Here is a 25313-nt window from a genome sequence, read left to right as displayed (position 1 = left end):
CTCAGCAGGTTGCTTTTAAGTAAGTGTCCCTGAATTCAAAAGTTAAACTCAGCAAGTATGTCCAAGTCCTTTTCTCCTTTACATAACAGTGCATGTTACATCTTCACAGAGAGAGAAAATAAAACACAATAAAATAAACACTAAGCTCAGCAGAGGTAGATGAGGGACAGGAAATATCCTTTTATTAAAAACACCTAAAAACAATATGACTAACCTAAATTCATACAAGAAAATCAGGAACTTAGAGGCAATTTTCAGAGGCCAATTTAGGGACAGAGTGTAGATTTTCTTTGTAAATGCATATTTGAATAAGTATGTTAATTTTGCAGAATCAAAACAAATACATATGTCCTTTAGAAAAATGCATGTTAAGTGTTGAGATGAATTCCTTCTAGGAATTCTTTAGTATTTAAAATCTTTTATTACACTGTAAGATACACTCAATATGGAAATGTAAGAATAAAGCTGGCAAATAATATATAAATGATGTGTTTTCTGATTTCCTCTGAGTAGAGGTAAGCTAATCAAATAACTTATAGAAATTTCTTATGTCACTATATTTTGTTATACCAATTATGTACATTTCCTGTTGTTAGATTGCTTTATTCGTTGGTAGTTACATAAGAGATAATGAAACCATTATCCAGCATGGCTTTTAATAACAGCTACTGCTGTCATGCATTTGGTGTAGGACATAACACATTTTATAAGGAGAACAGTATTTTTGTTTCAGTGGAGTATCATTCCAGCCATTTTTTACCTGAAAATACAATAGCAGCTAGTGGAGAGCATGGGATAAGGCTTGATTTCAGCCTTGTTTTCCAACTCTGAGGAGCTGTGACTACAGAGAGCCTTTAAAAAAAACCAAAACATACCAGAATATATACCTTATATGCCTAGAAAATTCCTGCTGAACCTTCAACATTCGGCACAGAAGTCCCTTGTGAGGAGTTCTCAGCCTGTGGCATAGTCGGGTCATTACCCTATTCCAAGGATTCTGCCATTATTTAATGTTTTTTTCTCTTTTGGGATTGACTTGTCAGTTGCTCAAGAAAACCTGTGTCCTTATTTTAGCTTACCTTGTTTTCTTCCATCTACACCAGCTTGACCACTGATTATATTCATCAAACTCCACCGTATAACTCTAAGCTATATTTTTAAAAATACAGTCATCTTCAGAAAAAAACATTATTTAAAGAAGATGAAATGATGAGAAGAGGTTAGAAATTGAGCAATGAAAATGTGCTTGGTACAAGCATATCATTTCCCAAGGTGACGACATCTGCCAGGCTTGATGCTGGAATGCCTGGGTTTCCCCTGCTTGGAGTGCCTTTCTTTTCCTTGTCACTGGGGGACTCCTACTTACGTATCCTTCAAGACCCAACTCAGCTGTTACTTTCATGAAAGTCTTCCCTGCACCTCTCTCCACATCCCTAATACCTTTTGCTTGTAAGCCCCTCTGCCTGCTCTAACCACTGGGAGGTGGGTTAATAACTTCTCCTTCCCACTGCCCTGTCTGACCAAGTTTCTTAAGGGAAAGCTTTTGGTACATCTCTCTTGGCTTTCCTCAGATTCACTTGGGCTGTGGAACAGAGTGAGCCCTCAGGCAGTTTAGTTGAATAGGGCGGGTCAGAGCTGCAGGTTGAAATCACCCCTTTATCTCAGTGCCTGGGGAAGGTGCCCCGTGAACCAACTGTGTGAGGTTGTCCTCCCAGTTTAAAAATGTCCAGGGTTCTAATCCTGTGACCTCTCTGACCAAGGAACCCTAGCTGCTTCCCAATAACCTTTGCCTTCTTTGTTCATAGAGAACTTCTTATCATTTTTGCCACATTGAGAGTTTACTTTTATGAGTAATTTCAGGAACCAGCTTTATTTTGCCTCTCCTTCCTAAAAGGAAAAAAAAAAAAAATCTGAGTTTACTTCATTTCCTTAATACTTTGAGGTCTAGTTCAAAAGGCAACATTCCTCAGCATAGAAGTTTTGCTGTTAACCCCTCAGTGGAAATAAAATTGTATAGCAGAAAACAAAAATGAAGAAGATGTGAAGTCTCATTTAGAAATTGGGCAGACATTGGGCTTCCCCGGGCCCATTTGTCAATTTCCAATTTTGTAAGCATGTGACAGGAGCAGGGGAAGAGCAGTAGGTTATTGAAGAGATGCATTTCCTGCCATTACTGACAAGTTTTCTTCAACAGGAGGCTAGAGGTCTCAGCAAAGAGAAGCGGGAAGGGTGAGTGTAACTATGGGCTCCAGCACAGGTTTATATTAGGATGTCATCTGAGTTACAGGGGTTGCATCTCAGTGCTGAGATCTTTGTGACTCAGGGTTTGAGGAAAGCTTTGTTAGCCATGAAATTAAAGTGACCCTGGCTTACCTAGTTTTGGTTAGGCTTCATAAAAAATACTTTGTGCATTACATTAACTTAAGCTGAAAATCTTTTACTCTAAAAGAGAAAAGAGCATGCTTCTCTTCTGATTATTCCAGAAAAAGTCTTAGGATTCTTGTTCAGTTGCTCAGTCGTGTCCAACTCTTTGTAACTCCGTGGACTGCAGCACACCAGGCTTCCCTGTACTTCACCACCTTCCGGAGTTTGCTCAGATTTATGTCCATTGAGCCGATGATGCCATCCAACCATCTCATCCTCTGTCGCCCCCTTCTCCTCTTGCCTTCAGTCTTTCCAAGCATCCAGGTCTTTTCCAGTGAGTTGGCTCTTCGCATCCTGTGGCCAAAGTATTGGAGTTTCAGCTACAGCATCAGTTCTTAATAAATATTCAGGGTTGATTTCCTTTAGGATTGACTGGTTTGACCTCCTTGCTGTTCAAGGGACTCTCAAGAGTCTTCTCCAGCATTCCAGTTCAAAGGCATGCTTTTCCTTGAATCAGTCACCATAGCCATGGGGATTTGCTACTCTGATTGGCTGGGCTTGGGCCGGGGACCTCATGAATCAAGGGTACAGTCATCTCTGCCTGAACATGGGGGCTGGATCTCTAGAATGTAAGCTCCATGAGACCAGATATTTTTGTCAGTTTTGTTTACTTCTGTCTCCTCAACAGTTAGAATGGTGTCTGTGACTAGTGAATGAAAAAATACCTGTCAAATGAATGAATGAGCATGGAGGACGGCTGATTCTTAAGAAAAAATGTGAAACTTTTATTAGAAAAGGAGGAAGTATTTGCCAGGCCGTAGTAGTTTGTCCATCATGCATGCAGGAGGGTGACAGCAGTGGTGATGTGAGCGCTTTTCACACTCTTAGTTCTGAACATATACCTGGCTCTGCTATAGGAATCCATCCTCTTGAATTGATGTTGAATCTTTGTGAGTTGCGCTCAAAACAGCATGATGAATAGATGTGGAAGTGATGGCAATATCATGGGTCCCATTCACCTTCCCCCGGGTTCGATCCCTGGATCGGGAAGATCCCCTGGAGAAGAAAAAGGCAACCCACTCCAATATTCTTGCCTGGAAAACCCCATGGACAGAGGAGTCTGGCAGGTTCCAGGCCATAGGGTCACGAAGAGTTGGACACGACTGAGCAACTAACACTAACACACACATTCACCTTCCAGACTAATTGAATCAGATATCTGGAGTGTCTTTGGGGGTGGGCCTAGGCTTCTGTACTTTTTAAAAGCTCCCCAGAGTGTGCGTGCAGCTAGGATTGGAGCGGCTCCTTGTTCCTGTCACGCCTATTGCCTTATCTGTCAGGGACCTCTGACCCCTTAGCCTTTTCCCCCAGCTCTTCACCCTCCTCCTGGCTCCATCTCCTGCCCCCACCCCAGACCAGATCCTGGAGTGCATTCCTCACTGTTCACATGTGACACCTTAATCATGTCCCTGTCTGCGCCTATTTCTTTCCTATTTAAAAATCCCATTCCATAGGTTGCCTTTTCATTTGCTTGATAAGTTTTTGTTTTTTCTGAGCAAAACCTTTTCTGATGTAGTCCCACTTGTTCATTTTTGCTTTTGCTGTCAAACGCAAAATACCGTTGCCAAGATCTGTGTCGAGGGGCTCACCCCGCTATAGTTTCTTTGATGACTTTTATGACTCCAGGCCTCAATTTCACGTCTGTAGTCCATTTTGAGTTAATTTTTGTGTATCATATAAGATAGTATTGTAGTTTCATTCTTTCACATGCAGCTGTCCAGTGTTCCCCAGCTCCTTTATTGAAGAGACTGTCCTTCCCCACTGTATAGTCTTGGTTCCTTTGTCATAGGTTAGTTGACCATGTACGTGTGGACTTGTTTCTAGGCTCTCTGTTCTGTTCCACTGAGCTATGTGTCTGTTTTTATGCCGCCAGCCTTCTTTTATTTGTGTATTTGTTTTGAAATTGCTTATTCTGTTTTTCTCTGTTGTGACTGTTTCGAAACTTTGTCCCTCTCCTCATGTTCCCCCTAGACTGCTTCCCCCAGGGAAAGACTTCATCTTTATGGAGAAACTGAGGTTCTCAGTTTTGCTTTTGTGTCACCACAGTGACGTATGTGCCTGACCCTGTCCTGGCTCCCGCTCCCCGCTCCTCATGTCTTGGACGAGGCTGACATTTCCACATCCGTTCTGCGGGTCCCCCCAGCATGGTCTGTCCTTCTGTTGTGTTTCTTCTTTTCCCCTCTGTGCCAGCTTCAGCTTTCCCGGCCTATAAAAAAAGGAAACGTGGCTTGGACTCTCAGTTTAAAGAACAAAAGTTCCTTGCCATATCCCCAGATCACCCTCCAGCCGTTCTTCTTTCTCCTTCTGCTTGTTTTCTGGTGAAGTTCCTTAAAGGTCACTCCCTGCCCAACTCTGCCATCCTCCTGAAGCTGATATAACAGGAGACGCCACTGTCCTTATGATCACTCAGTGCACCTGGCTCTTTTCAGTCCCTATCTCTAAATCCGGGTGGCTCATGGAGACCTCAGTGTACACCCTGGTCAAGAGATGAGTGACCAGAGCTGGCCCTATAGCAGTGTGAGTACCTCCCTATACCCACCTCGTCCTCTCCCTACTGCCTCTTTTTTTCATATTGGAATATAGTTTTTTGTAATGTTGTGTTACTTTCTGCTGTACAGCAAAGTGACTCAGTTATACATATGTCCACTCTTTTTTAGATTTCCTCCCCATGTAAGTCACCACAAATCACTGAGAAGCGTCCCCTGTGCCATATAGATTGACCCATGTACTCTCCCTGCTGTCTTGACTGGACTGTTCCAGTAGCCTTCCAGCGAGTCTCCTTGCTGAGGCTTTGTTCTCCTCAGGTAAATAGAAGAGTCAGTATCTAACACAAGATAGAACATGAAGATGGAGCCAGCCTCCCTCTCTAGTTAGGGAGACACCCTCTGTCTACCTTATTATGCTCTTTCCCTGACAACCACTGATGTTTTAATGCCAAATTTTCATTGCTTCTCTATTGCCTTTTATCGGAGTCATCTCCATCGTGGAGAATATGTTTGAGGAAAGAAAAGAACACAACCCTCGCACACACACATTTGAGCCTCATTCATTCTTCTTGCAGCTGTTGAAGTGCTTGATATTCTTCTCTGCTTCAGGGTCAAGTCCATCTCTTGGAGCAGGTCTTCCAGGACTCTCTGCCCGATCCCTCCCCCTCTCTCTCTACCACCTCTCCTCTCACGTCTTGATTTGCTCAGATTCCCCAGATGGTAATCCACGCTCTCTTGCCTGCAGCTCCTCTCCAGTGTGAAGTGGGAAGATCACTTATCCCTTTGTACCCTGATTGCTGTCACTTTGTGTGTGTCTGAGGCTGAGAGCTCTTCGCAGGCGGGACCTTACGTGTCTTGGTTTCCGCATTCCCAGCCATAGCACCAGGCAAGAGCGTGCTCAGTACATGATGGCCGGAGGTGTGGTGGCCAGAGACAGAAGAGTGCGGCACGGGAGGGAGCTGTGAGATGATAGTCATCCCTGGTGTGTGTTGAGCTCTTACAATACGTCAGGCCTTAGGTTCAGTGCTTGACAGCTGTCTGTCTCAGTCCTCAGCAAAGCTCAGTGATGTATAGATATTATTAAGCCTTATCCTGGTAAAGAAATGAAGAGTTTAAGCAACTTTTCTGTTATGTCAAGGAGATTGGACTTAATTCATAGGCTTTTTTGACCGTAAAGAAAATAACTAAAATTTAGAAGATTTAAAAAGACATTATAAAATTTTCTTTCTTTTAAAAAAAAGAGTCACATACCTCCTTTCTCTTAAATCTGAGGATTTTCTTCTGTAATTAAACTCCTGTAGACTCGGCTTCTTTACCTCTTCTTGTTAGTCTGTTTGCTCCCTGTGTCTCTGCAGCAAGACCATTTTTGTACAACTCAGATCAAATGCCTGATTAATCTAGGGGCCTGACAGCAGGCAGCTTTGTGCTCTGTCACTTGGATTAAAAGGCTGAAGATCACTTGTATTTATTGTTTATGCACTGTGCTAACCTCCTAGTGCCATTTCGCATTTTAATCCTTACAGCAGCCAAGTACTATTATCGTCCCCATTTTTCAGACAAGGAGACTGAGAGCCTGATGTCCTGGATCACTTAACCAGGAATTAGCATGGAGCAGGCTTGTGCCTCGTGTCTTTGACCTGAGTTCTGTGCAGTCATCCTCATGGGCACTGCCTCCTCACTTTTGGGAGCCTCCTTTCTGCTGCCTTGGCCTTTCTAGGAAGTTGCTCATCGCTACCTGCTTCAGGACCCTGTGAGCCCAAAACACTTGCTGGCTGATGTATTAACATCTAGGGACAACTGTGTACTTCATAGGATTAACTGACTGTCTTCGTTCTAGATCTGAACCTTTTATTTTGCTTCCAGATGATACTATCATTTACTATTTAAAACACACACCTGAATTGTGTTCAGGCTTTGATCTATAAGAACAGCATCTGCAGAGCTGTTTTTGGTCCTGTTGTTCTAACTTAACCCTCCCAAATTTTGCGTTTGTGATTTCTAGCAAGCAGAAGAGTTGCAGTGGACTAGAAGGGGTGGTAGGATCCAAAGGCTGGTGAAAACACGGCTCAAAGGTTTTACCTGTCAAGTAAAACCAAGATATAAAGGCTACTTCAGTATTAAATCACCTAAAATTTTTGATGGTATTCTTTGTGAAAGTGTTTATGGCTATAAACAAAGTAAATAAAAATTTCTCCCTAATAACATTGCTAGAATATAGTATCTAATGTCATAAAACAGCCTCATAAAAATTTTTTTTGTCACACCTTCTTAAAAGCCAGCAGATTGCCAGCTTTCTCATAATAATGTCACTCCAAATACCCGAGTCTAAATATAATTTTCTCTCCTGTCCTATGTTACGGGTATTATGTCTCAGGGAAAACTTCGTGTGGGTTCACAGTGGACCCTTTTCATACCAAATGCTGCTCTGAAGTGAGGTTGAATTATATATTAAAACATGTTTCCTGTAAAACGGTAGTACTAGCCAAAGCAGTATAAAGAATTTTTTAAAAATTCAGTTGTCAGTATTGTTTAAAAGATCCTAGACCCTAGATCCTCAGTGAAGCCCAAGTGCTGAGACAGGTGTGGGTAAGCAGGAATCCTTTGGGCTCCAGCCCTCGCTATCTCTGCGGGCCACATGGTCATTCTGCTGTAAATATGGACAAGGCTTGGAGGGTACAGATGTTGCCTAGCTTCAGAGAAGCACACAAGGCTCTAGTGGTGACTCTTCTAAAATATCCCATCCTGAGTGTTGGACGATGGACAGAGATGTTGCTAAGCTCCCAAACTGGAGAACATTCTTACCTTCCTCCCCTGCAGAGGCCTCTGTTTTGCTCGATGGAGAAGGAGGGGGTTGTCACAGTACAATTTCAGGAATGTTAGGAGCTGTGCTTTGGTTCATCTACTCCTGATATAGAGGAGGAGCCCTTGGAAGTGTCTGGAGGGCAAGGGATCAGATAAGAAAGAAGTCATTCGTCATAGGCTGAGAAATCTGAAACTTTAGGAATTCCCCCTAATGAAGTTTGTTCCTTTCTAGTTTGAGGAATCTTTCTCTCTTCCTAGCAAGAGACACATGGAACAAATCACTGATGGTGTGAACAATATTTGAGATAAATGCAACTGCCAGACAGTTTTCCAGGAGTTCTGCAAGGGCACGTGGTGCCTGCAAACTGCTGAGTGTGTGTTTTAATTCAGTGGAATATATTCAGACTCCTTTGGGGGCTCTAACATGTCTGTAGCCTCGGGCTCAATGCTGCATTATTATAAATTGTTTTATGTGTATGTTCTTGAGTAATTAAGCCATTTCTCCAAAATTTATGGTTAGTGCACACAGTAAGCCCAGGTCAGAAATGTTCACAAGACAGTATCAAACTGTAATGGAGGTTTGGTTTTTCCTGGCATTCAGAACACGATTTCTAAATATGGTGAAGAAGAATTACCTTGGATACGTGGTACCTTACTGAACAGTGACCTTTCAGGTTAATTAAGAATACTGGAGCCCCAGAGGCTTTCTGAGCAACCTTTTTTGTTGCCTGAGGTAACGACAAAATAGAAATGTAGTGTAAATGTTTAGAAAGCAGATGATTTTCGAGGTTGTGAAAAAATGAAGACCCGCTGTGGGGAGAAAGTGCTTTTATATGAATTCAAAAGAGAGATACATTTTTATTCTAAGTAAAATTTGAAACCTCAGACCGCCACGCTTTTCTATAAACTGGCTTTTGTGTATCCACATTAAGCCTTTTATTTGCTCCTGGTTAATGTATGAGCACACGGTGAAAAGAGAGAGGAAGATGGGTCAGTTCTACAAAACTGCAATGGAAGCATTGATTCTTTCAATTTTCCGTATGGAAATGTTTGCTCACTCTGTGCGCTAAGTCATTTGATCATGCTGGGCATCCAATGACCGGTTTTCTTCTTCTTTTTTTCCAGCTGACTCAGGTGTAGACACTTTGGCAGTGTTTATGGCCAGCAGCGGAACCACGGACGTCACGAATCGGAACAGCCCAGTCACACCACCAAACACCCTCAATCTCCGGTCCTCCCACAATGAACTATTGAACGCCGAAATAAAACACACAGAAACCAAGAATAGCACACCCCCTAAATGCAGGAAAAAATATGCACTAACTAATATCCAGGCGGCCATGGGCCTCTCGGATCCAGCCGCACAGCCCCTGTTGGGAAATGGCTCTGCCAACATCAAGCTGGTGAAAAACGGGGAGAACCAGCTCCGGAAGGCCGCAGAACAAGGGCAGCAGGACCCCAACAGGAACGTCAGCCCCACCGCGGTCATCAACATCACTTCTGAGAAGTTAGAGGGTAAAGAGCCCCACCCTCGGGACTCCCCGGACTGTGAGATTTTACCCTCCCAGCCCCGGAGAACCAAGAGCTTCCTGAACTACTATGCAGACCTGGAGACCTCCACCAGGGATCTCGAGCAGAACGTGGGCAACCAGCTTGGGGCTGTGGGAGAGAAGGCCCAGCCAGGCCAGGCCTCCCCCACTGTCGGGAACGGTGATGTGCTGCTGCAGAAACCAAACAAGCCCCAGTCTAGCCCCGAGGAGGGCCACATAGCCACCGTATCATCCAGCCCAGAGACCAAGAAGGATCATCCTAAAACAGGGGCCAAAACCGATTGTGCACTCCACCGGATCCAGAACCTGGCACCAAGCGATGAGGAGTCCAGCTGGACCACTCTGTCCCAAGACAGCGCCTCCCCCAGCTCCCCCGACGAGACAGGTACCCGAGAGAAGTGTAGCCTGTGGTGGCACTTTCCCTTCTTGATGGAATTAATCTCTGCAATGACCCCCCTCCCCCAAAATTTTCATTTGCAGGTGGAGAAGAACTTGAGCCTCTTAGGGAAAAATTGGGCAATTTATGTGAAAAGTACTCAGCATTTTCATTTTGATTCAAACAAGTTGTTTGTCCTGGGAAGCATTTTTGTAAAAGAAATAAGTCCCTGGTATTAAATACAGTAAAACATCACTTATTTGGAAATTATACTGCCAGTGGTTAGGTGAACCATTTCTACTATCTCGAAACACTGGGTTTTGTAAGGAAAATAATAAGGCAGTTGCCAGGGGTGGATGCAACCTGAGAAAGAGAACAACTATTTTTAAAGTTCTCAGAAAAACGTGTTTATGCTCAAGCTAATGAAAAGTTTAAAGTTTAAGAAGTTGAAAGTCTATTCATTAAAGACATGTCCTTTTTGACCTTTACTGGGAAATATGTTGTTAGCCTTGTGCAAATGATATTTGAAAGTGAGAAAGTGGTGTTTCTTTTAATATATTTTCAGAAGTTTTGGATTTTAACTAGTCTAGTTGAGACCAGTCTTTCTTGACTTTTGTCTATATTTGTAACATCTTTGGATTTTTCACAGAACTGAAAATTGTCACAGAAATGAGCAGGGTCCTAAAACTGAGCTACTTTTTATCTCATCTTCTCATAGTCCCCTTTTTACTGATCATAAGGTTAAAAGATTGGAGAACTGAATTGTATCTGAATTCACTGTAAACAAGCACTCACAAAGGCTTCTTTCTTTACCCTAACCCTGCATCTAGTGGTTCCCAAGGCTGTGTTAATGTGATACAGATGTTACAGATAGAACCACCAGGGAAGGAAATGACATTTTCCCAACCTATAAGGCAGAGAAGTTATAAGGACTACAGATAGGAAAAGAGAAGGAGAAAATAAGACATTACCTTGTTGAAAAAAAGAAAAAAAGGCTTTTTGAAGTGCCCTTTAAAATCAGAGTGCTTTACATGATTTCATCAGCTTCCTGTTGCTGGATATGTGGCAGTAGGGAGGCTGAGATGAGCCCATTTCATCTCATAAACGTCTGGGCCTGCACATTATTGGAATTATAATTATGTTTAGTAATGTCACTGAGTTCACAGCTCTCTATTACTTTTTACATTTAGAGAATTCATATCCTGTAGCCGATGGAAACTGTCACCTGCCAGTGTCTGAATCTATATAAACGACTCCTTGAGTATCTCACGTTCAAACTTGCTCTCGTGTGTTCAGCGCCCTCCGCTGAGGCCGCGCTGCCTTCCTCAGGTCATGGCAGCCTTTCTGCTGCTCTTCTGAGCACAGTGCTCCTGTTGTAGTGACACTTTAAATCTTACTGAAATGTATTAGGTAAAGTCTCCCCTGTTCCTCACTCTGTTTGCCTTTTTTCCAATGAAAACCACTACTTTTTTTTTTTTTTAAGCATTTTTTTTTTCAGGAGCCATTTTAGGCATATACCCACATTTATAATAAACTTTAAAATTTCCCCCTATTTCATAATATTTTTAAAGAGTCTTTACCTTTTCGAGATACATACTAGAATATAGTAGAATAACATATAGTGTAATATATTCTTATTGAAATAATAACGTGTATGCCTTTTGTCCATAAGCTAATCTTTGTTAAAGGTAGGTACATAAAGCTTTATTACTATGTTCTCTCTACTTTTGTGTGCTTAAATTTTTCCATGGTAAAAAAATTTTTTAAATGAGTGACATTATTTTATGAATGCTTCACTTTTTCCACTGAAGTATGTATTTTGCAGATCAGTTCATAACAGGACATAGCGGTGTTCTACCTCAGGCTAAGTTTAAATGTTTAAGCATGCTATTCCACCCTCTTAAAGCTCCGTGGTTTAACAATTCCCCTGATGCTGAGTGTTTAGGGTAGTTCTATCCGCAACCCCTTTGCTTATTGAATGCTGGTATCAGTAAGGGCTGGCAGAGAGTACAGAGCTTAAACTGACCCCATGCACGGGCTCGGTTCATCTCTCCAGGGTCTCCTCAGCTCACTACTCATTTGCTCAGTGTCCCAGGGTAACTTGCTGCTGAGTTTCTCTACAGAAGCCATTAGAGTGCTTGGCATGTGATATGTATTGGATTAGAGTTTTCTGACTTGTTGAGGGGTTAGGTTCATTTTTCATTCTTCAAGTCACTTTTGAAGACCTTGAGGTTTAGAGTAAGGATGACAGTATGGTGATGGTCCATAATAGGTCGCTAAGGATAGACATTTTGATTTAGATGTGCTTGGAAAAATGTGTTAGCTGTGACTCAACTCCAAAGCTGTGAGATTGAGGGGTTTTTTAAACAAATTTAGAAGCCATCCCTTCAAAATGAATGTTTGGGAATTCTTTTGGAATTTCTTCAGAGCCCCTTGTGAACTCCCATTGAAAAAACACCTCTTGGGACTTCCCAGGTGGTCCAATGATTAGGACTGCACTCTCACTGCTGTGGGCCTGGGTTCAATCCCTGGTCAGGGAACTAAGATCCCACAGACCACGCAGTGTGGCCATGAAAAAAAAGAAAGAAACTTGATGATTTTACATAGGGGCTTAATAAAATGGAAGATATAGAGTATGAAACTGACGGTATCCTATAGAATGGCCGTTTTCAAAATTTGGTTCATTACTAATGTGTACAAAGGCAGGCTATACACAGAGAAAACCAAATCAGATGGTGTGATTGTGGGCCTAATGCTTCATTAACTTAGCATTGAGAGGACAGGCTCTTGGGTCAACTGCTTGAGTTCAGGTCTCCGCTGGGTTCTGCGTAGGCAGTTCGCATAGCCTCTCAACTGTAAAGTGGGGGTGCTAGTAATGTTTTAGCATAGATCTGGTGTGAAGATTAAGTGAAGACATCTTTGAAGAGCCCTTAGAACAGTGTCTGGCATATAGCAAGAACTTAATAAATGAGTGCTTATTTTTATTAGTGATAATCATTATCAGTATAGCAGTGGGATATATAAGTTTACTTCTCTCTTAATTATGAGTTACTTATATTTTGGTCTCTGATTTTAGTTAGGACTTTCTGTACCCTAAGAGAAAGGATTGGTGATTTGTCTTCATCTTTGTGCTGTCATGACATGCCTGAAATATAGCAGGTGAACTTGTAAGTAAATAATGATTAATTGAATAAAAATGGAGGTCATCTACATATCCCCAAATGGCCCTGATGTAGTGAGTAAATCATTTGATGTTATATTTTAATCAATGTCTGATTTTTATATCAGGTACTTATTTTATTTGATATTGGGGTACTTACTGAACATGGCCTCGCCCATCAGAACAAGACCCAGTTTCCCCCTCAGTCAGTCTTTCCCATCAGGAAGCTTACATAAGCCTCTTATCCTTCTCCATCAGAGGGAAGACAGACTGAAAACCACAATCACAGAAAACTAACCAATCTAATCACATGGACCACAGCCTTGTCTAACTCAGTGAAACGATGAGCCATGTTGTGTAGGGCCACCCAAGACGGACGGGTCGTGGTGGAGAGATCTGACAAAACATGGTCTACTGGAGAAGGGAATGGCAAACCACTTCAGTATTCTTGCCTTGAGAACCCCATGAACAGTATGAAAAGGAGAAAAGATAGGACACTGAAAGATGAACTCCCCAGGTCAGTAGGTACCCTATATGCTACTGGAGATCAGTGGAGAAATAATTCCAGAAAGAATGAAGAGACAGAGCCAAAACAAAACCAACACCCAGTTGTGGATGTGACTGGTGATGGAAGTAAAGTCCAATGCTGTAAAGAGCAATATTGCATAGGAACCTGGAATGTTAGGTCCATGAATCAAGGAAAATTAAAAGTGGTCAAACAGGAGATGGCAAGAGTAAACATCAACATTTTAGGAATTGGTGAACTAAAATGGACTGAAATGGGTGAATTTAATTCAGATGACCGTTACATCTACTACTGTGGGCAAGAATCCCTTAGAAGAAATGGAGTAGCCCTCATAGTTAACAAGAGAGTCTGAAATGCAGTACTTGGATGCAATCTCAAAAACAACAGAATGGTCTATCTCTGCTCGTTTCCAACGCAAACCATTCAGTATCACAGTAATCCAAGTCTCTGTCCTGATCAATAATGCTGAAGAAGCTGAACAGGTCTATGAAGACCTATAGAAAAAAAAAAAAGCAAGAGAGTTCCAGAAAAACATCTACTTCTGCTTTACTGACTATGCCAAAGCCTTTGACTATGTGGATCACAACAAATTGTGGAAAATTCTTTAAGAGGTGGGAATACCAGACCACCTTACCTTCCTCCTCAGAAATCTCTATGCAGGTCAAGAAGCAACAGTTAGAACCAGACATGGAACAACAGACTGGTTCCAAATCGGGAAACGAGTACGTCAAGGCTGTATAGTGTCACCTTGCTTATTTAACTTACATGCAGAGAACAGCATGAGAAATGCTGGGCTGGAAGAAGCACAGGCTGGAATCAAGATTGCCGGGAGAAATATCAGTAACCTCAGATATGCAGACTGACACCACCCTTATGGCAGAAAGTGAAGAAGAACTAAAGAGCCTCTTGATGAAAGTGAAAGAGGAGAGTGAAGAGTTGGCTTAAAACTCAACATTCAGAAAACTAAGGTCATGGCATCTGGTTCCATCAGATCAGATCAGTCGCTCAGTCATGTCCGACTTTCGTGACCCCATGAATCGCAGCATGCCAGGCCTCCCTGTCCATCACCAACTCCCGGAGTTCACTCAGACTCAAGTCCATCGAGTCAGTGATGCCATCCAGCCATCATCCTCTGTCGTCCCCTTCTCCTCTTGCCCCCAATCCCTCCCAGCATCACAGTCTTTTCCAATGAGTCAACTCTTCACATGAGGTTCATGGCAAATCGACGGGGAAACAGTGGAAACAGTGGCAGACTATTTTTGGGGGCTCCAGAATCACTGCAGATGGTGGCTGCAGCCATGAAATTAACACGCTTGCTCCTTGGAAGAAAAGTTATGACCAACCTAGATAGCATATTAAAAAACAGAGACATTACTTTGCCAACCAAGGTCCATCTAGTCAAGGCTATGGTTTTTCCAGTAGTCATGTATGGATGTGAGAGTTGAACTACAAAGAAAGCTGAGCACCAAAGAATTGATGCTTTTGAACTGTGGTGTTGGAGAAGACTCGAGAGTCCCTTGGACAGCAAGGAGATCCAACTAGTCCATCCTAAAGGAAATCAGTCCTGAATATTCATTGGAAGGACTGATGCTAAAGCTGAAACTCCAATATTTTGGCCATCTGATGCAAAGAACTGACTCATTGGAAAAGACCCTGATGCTGGGAAAAATTGAAGGCAGGAGGAGAAGGGGACAACAGAGCATGAGGTGATTGGATGGCATCACCGATGCAATGGACATGGGTTTGAGTAAACTCCGGGAGTTAGTGATGAACAGGGAGGCCTGACATGCTGCAGTCTATGGGGTCACAAAGAGTCGGACATGACTGAGCAACTGAACTGAACTGAACTTATTTTATAGCTTAGCTGAAAATGTTGCTTCATAATGGGGGGATACTGATTAATCAGTTATTGTGGAAGGCACAGTGAAATTCTGGGTTCCAGATCTTTTGGGGGGACTTTATCACACTCAGGCGACCATGCTGGGATGTGAACCAAGGTCTCTAGACACAGCATCCAACATTTTCCCACTGTATCATAGTTTAGAGACCTTGCCTTGTGGCACCAGTGGCTGAATAATCAGACTTTATATACTTCAACCAGCGTATCTTTATAATCTAAAGGATGGAAAATTATATTTTAGAGAATCTTTTCATTCTTATAAGCAGTTGAGTTTCAGCCCAACTCTTAGTTCCTCTGTGAAATCTTTCCAGGCCCTCTGAGCTGTTGAAAGTCCTTTTTCTGTACCTCAAGGCAATATTTCCAAGTCTCGGGTTATCACATTCCTCTCAGAAGTTTGTAACCTTACTGAAAGGTTTTTGTTTGGACTTGGAGCTCTATGAAAGCAGGGGCGAAGTCTTTATCATGTGTGGATATGAACCTTTTCTCACAGTAGGTAACATAATCACAAGCTCCATAAACCTTATCTGTTTGCTGGTTGGGTAGATGGAGCTGGACCACAAATATGCATACTGTCTGTGATTTGCTACATAAGTCTAGCTATAAAAACAGAAAAAGGAAGGGATTTTCCTGGTGGTCCAGCAGTTAAGACCCTATACTTCCACTGGAGTAGGAAGTGGAAACCCATTCCAGTATTCTTGCCTGGGAAATCCCATGGATAGATGAGCCTGGCGGGCTATGTATAATCCATGGGGTTGCAAAGTCAGACATGACTGAGCATGCGTGCACTTGAGCGCCATAGACACACGCGTGCTTCCACTCCAGAAGTCATGGGTTTAATCTCTGCTTATGAAGGCAGTGGCACCCCACTCCAGTACTCTTGCCTGGAAAATCCCATGGATGGAGGAGCTTGGTGGGCTGCAGTCCATGGGGTCACTAAGAGTCGGACATGACTGAACGACTTCACTTTCACTTTCATGCATTGAAGAAGGAAATGGCAACCCACTCCAGTGTTCTTGCCTGGAGAATCCCAGGGACAGGGAGCCTGGTGGGCTGCGGTCTCTGGGGTTGCACAGAGTCGGACACGACTGAAGCGACTTAGCAGCAGCAGCATGCTGCTTGGTGCAGCCAAAAAAAGAAAAAGTAAGCACAACTTATATAAAATAGCTGTTCAGAACACTTGGATAGGGTGATTATTATTTTATTCTAGTCTCCAGGGAAAGACGAAGAGTTGGGGCCAGCATTTCAATCCATCACAAACATTCTTTGTATTAGATGTCTGCGTGCTGCATTCAGTCAGTCGTGTCCAACTCTTTGCGACGCCATGAACTGTAGCTCATCAGGCTCCCAATTTTCCAGGCAAGAAGACTGGAGTGGGTTGCTGTGGCCTCCTCCGGGAATCTTCCCAATCCAGGGATCCAACCCAGGTCTCCCGCATTGTGGGCAGATTTTTTACTGTCTGAGCCACCAGGGAAGCCCATGAATACTGGAGTGGGTAGCCTATCCCATCTCCAGAGGATCCTCCCCACCCAGGAATTAAACAGGGATCTCCTGCATTGTAGGCAAATTCTTTACACAGCTGAGCTACCATAAGTCTACAATTCAGAGCAGCCAGAGAAAAGAACCATTTCGTTTTCACTTACCTGCATACTTTGTGAGTTGATTTCATTGCTAATTGATCTGTACTGCTTAAGAGTTTAAATCCTTTGATGTCTTAAATTGATTGGTTTCCAGTCTTAAGGCAAGCAAAGTAGAACTCTTGCAAGTTGGATAAGCTGCTGAGGGCAAAAGCCAAGGCACGAACCTAATTATGTCAACACAGTTGGCTGCACTAATTATTTCTGGCCTTTGCTAGCTTAAGAGTGTTAGAGGTTTGGACAAGTTGATATTATTAACACTTTCTAGAAATTTTTAAATTTTATGTCAATAGATTTTGACAATTTCAAACATAAAGTATTTTTTAATTGCTTTTTGAAAGCTCCCATCCCTTAAAGGAAAAAAGAAAAAAATCCAGAATATAGAAAGGGCCCAGTGTTCAGTTGGTTTGTCCTGCTGCATTCATTTTAATCTTTTAAACACTCAGTAGTGATTCACTCGCCTTTCTGTCTTATCGTCTCAATTGAGAGTTCCCTGATGTGACAGGAGGAATTGAAGAAGACACATGTGAAATGTTTCCAAAATAGCTCGGATGGATTGTGTTCCGGGTGGATGGTGTGATTTCCAAATTAGATTTTAGTACCTCGGGGCTCAGATGGATAAAAAGACTTTTTTATCTCATTCCATGAACTTAAGGAAGAAAATTATTTTGCTCAATTAATTATTTTTGGAACGTTCCAGAAAATATATATACATTCAGTTGAATGATAAGATAGATTTTGGTTTCTTTCCATTATGAAGTATTAGAGGAGGTACTTCAGGGCACATGCTAAAAATAGATGCAATAAAATGAGTGGCCACAAAAGTCCTAACAGTCTAGTCATGAACACAAGACTGTTGGTATATTCAAGACGGAACCAGGAAGGAGCTATGAAATGCTGGCGTGCTGTGGGATAGAGAGAGCTTAGAGGAGAAAGAAACTTTAATTGTTTGGGATATGGAAGTTCAGGCATTAAGTTGTCTGTGCTGAAGACTGAATAGGTTCTTGACAGATGAAGACCAGCAGGAGACCATTGCTCTTCAGAGCTGATAGAAAGTAAGGAATCCTTTTCTCTCTTTAAATTAATCACTGTGTGTGTGTGCTTAGTCGATCAGTCATGTCCAGCTGTTTGTGACTCCCATGGACTATATAGGCCACCAGATTCCTCTGTCCTGGGTTTCTCACCCAGGCAAGATACTAGGGTGAGTTGCTCTTCCTCCTCCAGGGGATCTTCCTGACCCAGGGATCAAATCTGCATCTCCTGCATTGGCAAGCAGAGTCTTAACCTCTGAGCCACCTGGGAAGCCCATTGAAGAAGTGTAATTCATGATTTCCCCCCCTTCTCATGTCTGCTTTAATGGCATGTTGAAAATCAAAATTTTAGAACCCAGCTTCACAAGTTGCTTAGCATCTGGGGAGAGGATGTGGGCAGAGACAGAGAGTGGCTGCTTAGGAAATGACTGGATGGAGTCCTCTAGTAGTCCTGTGTGATGGGCTCCCAGAAATGCCAGGTGATGCTACTGGCCACTTTCAGAAGCTTTCTGGTCAAATTTCATCATGAACATTCTCTCCTAACCCATTGTTCTCACAAAGAACCTAAAGTTAATAAACACAGAGAGATTTATGGTGAGTATGTTCACCATTGCTTTGTTTTAATTAATTTTTTCATTAATTCATATATACAAACACAGAGAAGTTATTTTTTAAAAGTCTACTCTGTGGACTGTGCTAGGTACCTGAGACATAGAATTAAATTAGAACCAGCCTGTAACCTCAGATAGCCCACACACAGTTTCTTGTCTCCCTGGAGGAAGCACCCCCCCTCACACACGCGCACACGCACACACACACACACACACACACACACACACACACGAAGTTACCTTCTGAGATGTGCCCCTGGGTTCTTTGTCACATTTCACATGTCTGAAATGTGAAAGTATGAAAAGATAAAGCCCATCCTCAGATCCTGGGCACTGTAAGTTTTCAAGCGAAGAAGGGGAGATGTTTACGTGTTTTATCAGTTTCTCAGGGCTGCTGCAACAAATTGCCTTACACTTGATTGCTTAAACAAAGATATTTATTCTCTCACAGTTCTGGATGCTAGACGTTTGAAATCAAAGTATCAGTCGAGTCATGCTCCTCTGAAGGCTTTTTGCTTGCCTCTTCCAGGCTTCTGGTGGGTCCTGGCAGTGCTCGGTATGTCTTGTAGTTGCATCACTGCAGTGTCTGCCTGTGTCTTCCCACAGCAGTCATTGGTTTTAGGGCCCACCGTAGTCCAATATGGACTCACTTTTAACTGATTATATCTGCAAAGACCGTATTTCCAAATAAGATCACATCCTGAGATTCTGAGTGGATATGAATTTTAGGGGAATTCTGTCCAACCCAGTATGGATATCTTTGTAGGTAATTTCTTAATCTATGCAACACAGAGGAGCTGTGAAAGGATGTTTCCAGGAATTATTGTATTCAAGTTTTTCAGGAAGGAAAATTAATACTTGCAGATCTTGTCAGAATGGATAAGTGAGTAGAGTATGCTACAAAGGACCTCAAGATCATTTGGGATAGCTTTCGTCCAAATTCTTCAATGAAGGAACTTAAGTGTGGAACTGATACTGGTGAATCTGAAACCACAAACCCAACCAAGATGGGTGGGTGGGTATGGAAAGGGCAGGGGAGACAAAACGATAAAGACATAGTAAAGCTTCACATTCAGCAGTTTTGCTTGGTTCTGAACAGGATAGTTCAGGGAATGTGGCTATATGGAGATGGTGTTATTCCTTCGGGTCCAAACTTAAAATCAGAGACACAGGGATGTCAGTAGCAACCATGCTTCTCTTCCTTTTTTTAAATTGGGGTATTGTTGTAGCCTCCGTTTAAGAGACACTGCTTACTAAACATACAGTATGTTCTTAGGAGCTGTGCAGAGTATAAAAGGAAAACTGTGACCCTAACTTTGAGACCACGCAAAGGCAATATGATGCCATGAAAGTTTCAGAGATGACAAATGGGTAGTGCTGGGGAGTGCACAGGAAACCCACAGACAGGTTTTGTCTACCAGATGATGTTTTGAATTAGATGCCAATGCTTAGAAATTAGTAGCTTTTACATAAAAATAGGAGTTTCCCATTCCTTAGTCCAGATATCTCTCAATGCTGGACTCAAATGCCATGGAGTCCCCAGTCAGCGGCAGCCTTTAGATGGGTCCTGTCTTCTGGGGCTTAAGGCATTAGGCCTGTGGACCCCTGCTCTAAGTGTTGGTGGACTCAGCCATAAACACTCACATGAAACTGTTATAGTAGAAAGAACTTGGCTGCCGTTGGTCTTGCCTGTTAGCTGCTTGCATGTAATGCTGTAGTAGCAGCAGCCTGCACCTACAGACTTCTTTGAATCATAGTCATCCTAGTCACAGTCCCATGCCTTCTGGTGGAATTATAAAGTGTGACATGAACTGTTAAGCAAAACATGCTTAAAATTTCCAAAGACATCTTTAGATGACTTCTCAGAGTTCTCCATCTGTTAATCTGGTGAGCGGAGGGAAAACATTAGCTTTTCAAAAGCTAGGATGTGGGTGGTTCATAAATTTTTTGTGCTTCAAGTCTGGCTCAGTTAAACACCCAGTTTGCTTTCATAAATGTGAGTGTAGTTACCGACTACTCTTTTAATTTTTATATTGTGTTTCCCTCTGAGATCCCTTGGGTTCAAAGCAGTTAAGTAAAAGCTTCCTATTCAAACAGATTTGACTGGAAGATTGAATCATTTAACTATTAGAAAATCATATGTAGTCAACATTCCATGTGTAAGGGTCAGAAAGTGAGAGAATGGGACTCTAAAACATTATTGTCAGTATCTACGAAGGGAGGTGATATTTATTAGTACATTCTGCTGCTGCTGCTAAGTTGCTTCAGTCGTTAGGACATGAGTTTTCCCTTTTTTTTTTTTTCATTTTGTTTTGCCATCTGTAGATTTACTCTTGAATATGATTGAGTTTAATCTTTGCAAAGACTCTTCTTTAATATCGTTAAGGACATTGTTAAGCAATTGTTTCTCTTCATCAGCATAATTTGAAGAATTCTTCATATAACACTGTACTCAATTGGTATATCTAGGATATTCTAAAGCTGGATCTCTATCTTGTAAATGGCTTGCTTAGGAAGCTGATGTTGGTCTGTTATTTGTTTGTTACCAGAACACTTTTTTCTTACACAGGCTAGTGTGTGTGATGGCTGGGTATACAAGATGACTGGCTCATGAGAGCCTTCTTAATCCCTAACTGATGTGTGGAATGGCGTTAATAGAACGACAGAACCTTTCCTCAGGGTATTCCAGAAGAAAAGATGGTTGCAGTTCCATGTAACATTCCCAGAAAGTAAGAGAATAGAGATGACCTCAACTCCAAACCACTGGGAAAGGGCTTTTGGGAAGTGCAGCAAAGGAAGTTCAAGGGCTGAGAGGAGTGAGATAACCTGATATCAGAAGCCTGCAGGGACACTTCTCTGTAATGGGCTAACTCCTTTAGTTTCTGCTCCAGGGATGTGTTTTTGGGGGGACCTTTGACCGACATTTTCTTTCATCCTTTGCTCACTATGGACAAGAAAGACATTCTGTGACCTCCTGCTCTTCTTTCTTGCCCCAGAATAAGCATCAGCTTCTTCCAGGATTCCTGAGTGGCTTTTAGTTGTTGCCTTGTCCTTCTGTCTCCTGTTTATTTTTCCTCTACATGCTGTAATTGAGAATGGACTCTTTGTATCAAGTATCAGAGAGAAGCATTTTCAACCTCAGGTCCACTGTATCTTCAGTGTACTTAAGGATTATTGGATTGGTAAAATCTAGACTGTTTATTTTTAGGATAGTGTTTAGTAAGGGTGATAGGTTAACCTTAATGTACCTTTAGTAAGGATGGTAGGTTAACCTTAATACTTCCAGTTGATGAATGTCTGCTGAGTTCCTAACATGTACAGGAACCGAGCTAGTTCTCTAGGTGGTTCCAAGATTGAGGCATAATCTTGCCTTCAAGGAACGCACAGGCTCCTTCCTCAAGATTCTTTTAAATCTTTAAGTACCTTACAGCATTCACCTTTTTCTTGGTTTGACAGTCAAACATCCTGTTTCATCCCAGTTCCATCACTTTGTTAACCTCTGGGTGCCAAGTTTCTTTTCTCTAAAGTAGGAATAGTAATAGAATTGACCTTATAAAATTGTTACTTAAAACCCTTGGCACAATACCTGGCTCACAGAAAACATTTTTTGAAATGTTAGTTATCATTGTAATTATTGTCTTATCTTTGCTATGAAATTGAAACCTTCCTCTCATAGCAAAGATAAGACAATAATTGTAATGATAGCTAACTTTTCCAAAAATGCTTGCTATGAGATGGAGGGCTTCCTTGGGCTTCCCACGTGGCACAATGGTAAAGAATCTGCCTGCCAATGCAGGAGATGCAGGTTTGATCCCTGAGTCAGGAAGATCCGCCGGAGGAGGAAATAGCAACCTACTCCAGTATTCTTGCTTGGAAAATCCCATGGATGGAGGAGCCTGGTGGTCTACAGTCCATGGGGTTGCAGAGAGTCAGACACAACTTAGCTACTGAGCACGGGCACATCTGAAACTTTTCTTGGTGATAAAAGCTGTTTTGCCTTTGTTGTTGTCTTTAATCCCCAGAAATACAATGGGTACTCATGTTTGAATGAATGATTAGTGTAATTGGTAAACTGTATTATTTCTCTTTGCAATTACGTAGACTGCAGCCTGTCAGGATCCTCTGTCCATGGAATTCTCCAGGCAAGAGTACTGGTGGGTTGCTGTTTCCTTCTCCAAGGGGTCTTCCTGACCCAGGGACTGAACCTGGGTCTCCTGCATTGCAGGCAAATTCTTTTCCACTTGAGCCACCAGGGAAGCCCCTTCATACTAGCAGTGCAACAAATTAAAGATGTAATAGTTTACATCTAAGAAGTTCACAGTAATTAGGAGGATGAGTAAATCTTCTGCTTCTCAAAGTTAATGTACAGGAAAATCTCCTAGGGATTGTATTGAAATGCAGATTGTGATTCAGTAGGTTTGGGCTAAGGCCTGAGATTCTGCATTAAAAATTTAAAAACAATTTTTTTTTCAATGTTGGAAATTCTGCCTTTTTAGTAAGCTTTCTCCTAACTCTGGTTGACCACACAGAGTGGTAGCATCACTGGACTGTAAGCTGCAGGAGGAAGGGATCCAGTCTGTTTTATTCACTGCTATATCCTGAGCATACAGGATAAACAATCCCTGGGATATGCTTGTGTTTAAAAAAAATGACGTGGAACAAATACACTGACCTCAAAACGTATGTTGTTGATACCAGGTAGATTTTTGCCAAGCATGTAGAACAGATCAGGGTCATGAAGTTCCAGATGAGGTATTTCTTGACCTGAAGGGCTCTTGTGACACAAGAAGAGGACAAAATTGAAAGGTAGGAGCTTAGAGAAGTAAAGAAGTAGTGGACACACAGAAAAACTTGAAAGAAATCAAAAGAAATGTTGGTTCTAAGGTGCTGTTCTCCCAGTTTTGGTCTTGAGGACCTCATTACACTTTGAAAAATTGTAAGAACCCCAAAGGTCTTTTGTTTATGTGGATTATATCTATCAATATTTGTTATATTAGAAACTAAAGCTGAGCTATTTTGAAAAGTTACTCATTTTAAAAAAGAATTAAGAAACCCTTTAATGTTAACAAAATAGGATGTTTTATGAAGCACAAGCATTTTCCCCAAAAAACCAACAAGAATTTATGAGAGTGGTGATATTGTTTTATTTATTTGAAAATCTCTTTAATGTGTGGCTTAACTAAAGGCATTTGGGTTCTCTTATCTGCTTCTACTTTTTAGCATTATCTTAGTAAATTGTTTTGGTTGAAGGGGATAAATAAAATCCTGCTGGCCTATTACAGATATATAGGTAGAAATAACCTTTTCGGGCAATTATGGATTTTTTTTTGGGGGGGGTACTACATCAAAGCTTGATAATTGGTAATTTCAATGTAGAATCTGAAACCATAATAAACTTTTTGTACTCTGTTTTATTAAAATGCATTGGTCTGTCACACATAATTTTTGTAACCATGTGTTGGTGGCTTAGAAACTGTTGATTCAAGTTATGAAGATCTTCCAAATGTTGACACATTTCTTTATACAATGTAAACCCTTATATTTGTTCATCTCACCACGTATCTCATCAGAAAAGTCCTTAATTATTGAGAAGCTGTCAAGCTCTCAGTGGTGCTTATGAGTTTTTCCAAAATTCTGACTTTTGCTTGAAAGCTCATATGTTATCATTGGCAACAAATACTGTCAGTTGTTTTCCTTGAAGTTACAGGCTCACCTCATTTGTTTTGAGAACATGTCTGCCCGGTACTCAAGTTCGAATAACCATAGTTTGTCTGTCAGTGGTTCTGTTAATTTAAAGTGTGTTCTGTGTGCTTTTTCTTGAAATAACAATCATACTTCTTTGTGCAGCAGGAGTGCCTTATGAATAATTACATTAAAGAAATGTATAGAGGGGTTGAGATTTAATAAAATTCATTACCTTTACTCCTTCAAGGACATTCTTAGCTGAAGCTGGCATTGTTTTCAGTAAGAATATGTATACTATTATTGGAAATATGGTAATTTCTAGTACAGTCTGTGCCATTTTCTTGCTTCATGCTGAGATGCCACCAATTTCATCCATATTTTTTGCATGCTCTCAGTTACATGTCAACATAGTGAAAAAGACTATAAATAGCATCTTAATATTATGAAAATAATTCTGACCTCAGAAGTCCCCTGGAATCTCTTTTGGGAACTTTTGCACTCCATGTGAGGGTTAGTGCTTGCAGCAAATTTGATGGAGAGGAGAGTCTCTGAAGGGTTAATTGTGAGAGACGTCAGGTGGGTAGGTGGTGGCCATATTGGAGGATGCTAAAACTTATATGCAGAGTACATCATGAGAAACGCTGGGCTGGAAGAAGCACAAGCTGGAACCAAGATTGCCGGGAGAAATATCAATAACCTCAGATATGCAGATGACACCACCCTTATGGCAGAAAGTGAAGAGGAACTAAAAAGCCTCTTGATGAAAGTGAAAGAGGAGAGTGAAAAAGTTGGCTTGAAGCTCAACATTCAGAAAACTAAGATCATAGCATCTGGTCCCATCAGTTCATGGGAAATAGATGGGGAAACAGTGGAAACAGTGGCTGACTTTATTTTGGGGGGCTCCAAAATCACTGCAGACGGTGATTTGAAATTAAAAGACGCTTACTCCTTGGAAGGAAAGTTATGACCAACCTAGATAGCATATTCAAAAGCAGAGACATTACTTTGCCAACAAAGGTCCATCTAGTCAAGGCTATGGTTTTTCCAGTAGTCATGTATGGATATGAGAGTTGGACTGTGAAGAAAGCTGAGCGCCGAAGAATTGATGCTTTTGAACTGTGGTGTTGC

At 41.7% G+C, this 25313-nt stretch overlaps 1 protein-coding gene across 18 annotated transcripts in view; it reads left to right on the top strand.

Annotated features, from left to right (window-relative positions):
- Positions 1 to 25313, top strand: part of APBB2 (amyloid beta precursor protein binding family B member 2) — a 384026-nt gene that overhangs the window by 178881 nt on the left and 179832 nt on the right. For all 18 annotated transcript variants that reach the window (XM_059887472.1, XM_059887475.1, XM_059887478.1 and 15 more), the window contains 1 exon segment: positions 8838 to 9647. In XM_059887472.1, coding sequence (XP_059743455.1) covers positions 8838 to 9647 — 810 coding nt within the window.

Source organism: Bos taurus, chromosome 6 (assembly GCF_002263795.3).
Source record: "Bos taurus isolate L1 Dominette 01449 registration number 42190680 breed Hereford chromosome 6, ARS-UCD2.0, whole genome shotgun sequence".
Classification (NCBI taxonomy): Eukaryota; Metazoa; Chordata; class Mammalia; order Artiodactyla; family Bovidae; genus Bos; species Bos taurus.
The sequence above is the reverse complement of the archived record's forward strand: the minus strand, read 5'-3'. Positions and strand labels throughout refer to the sequence as shown.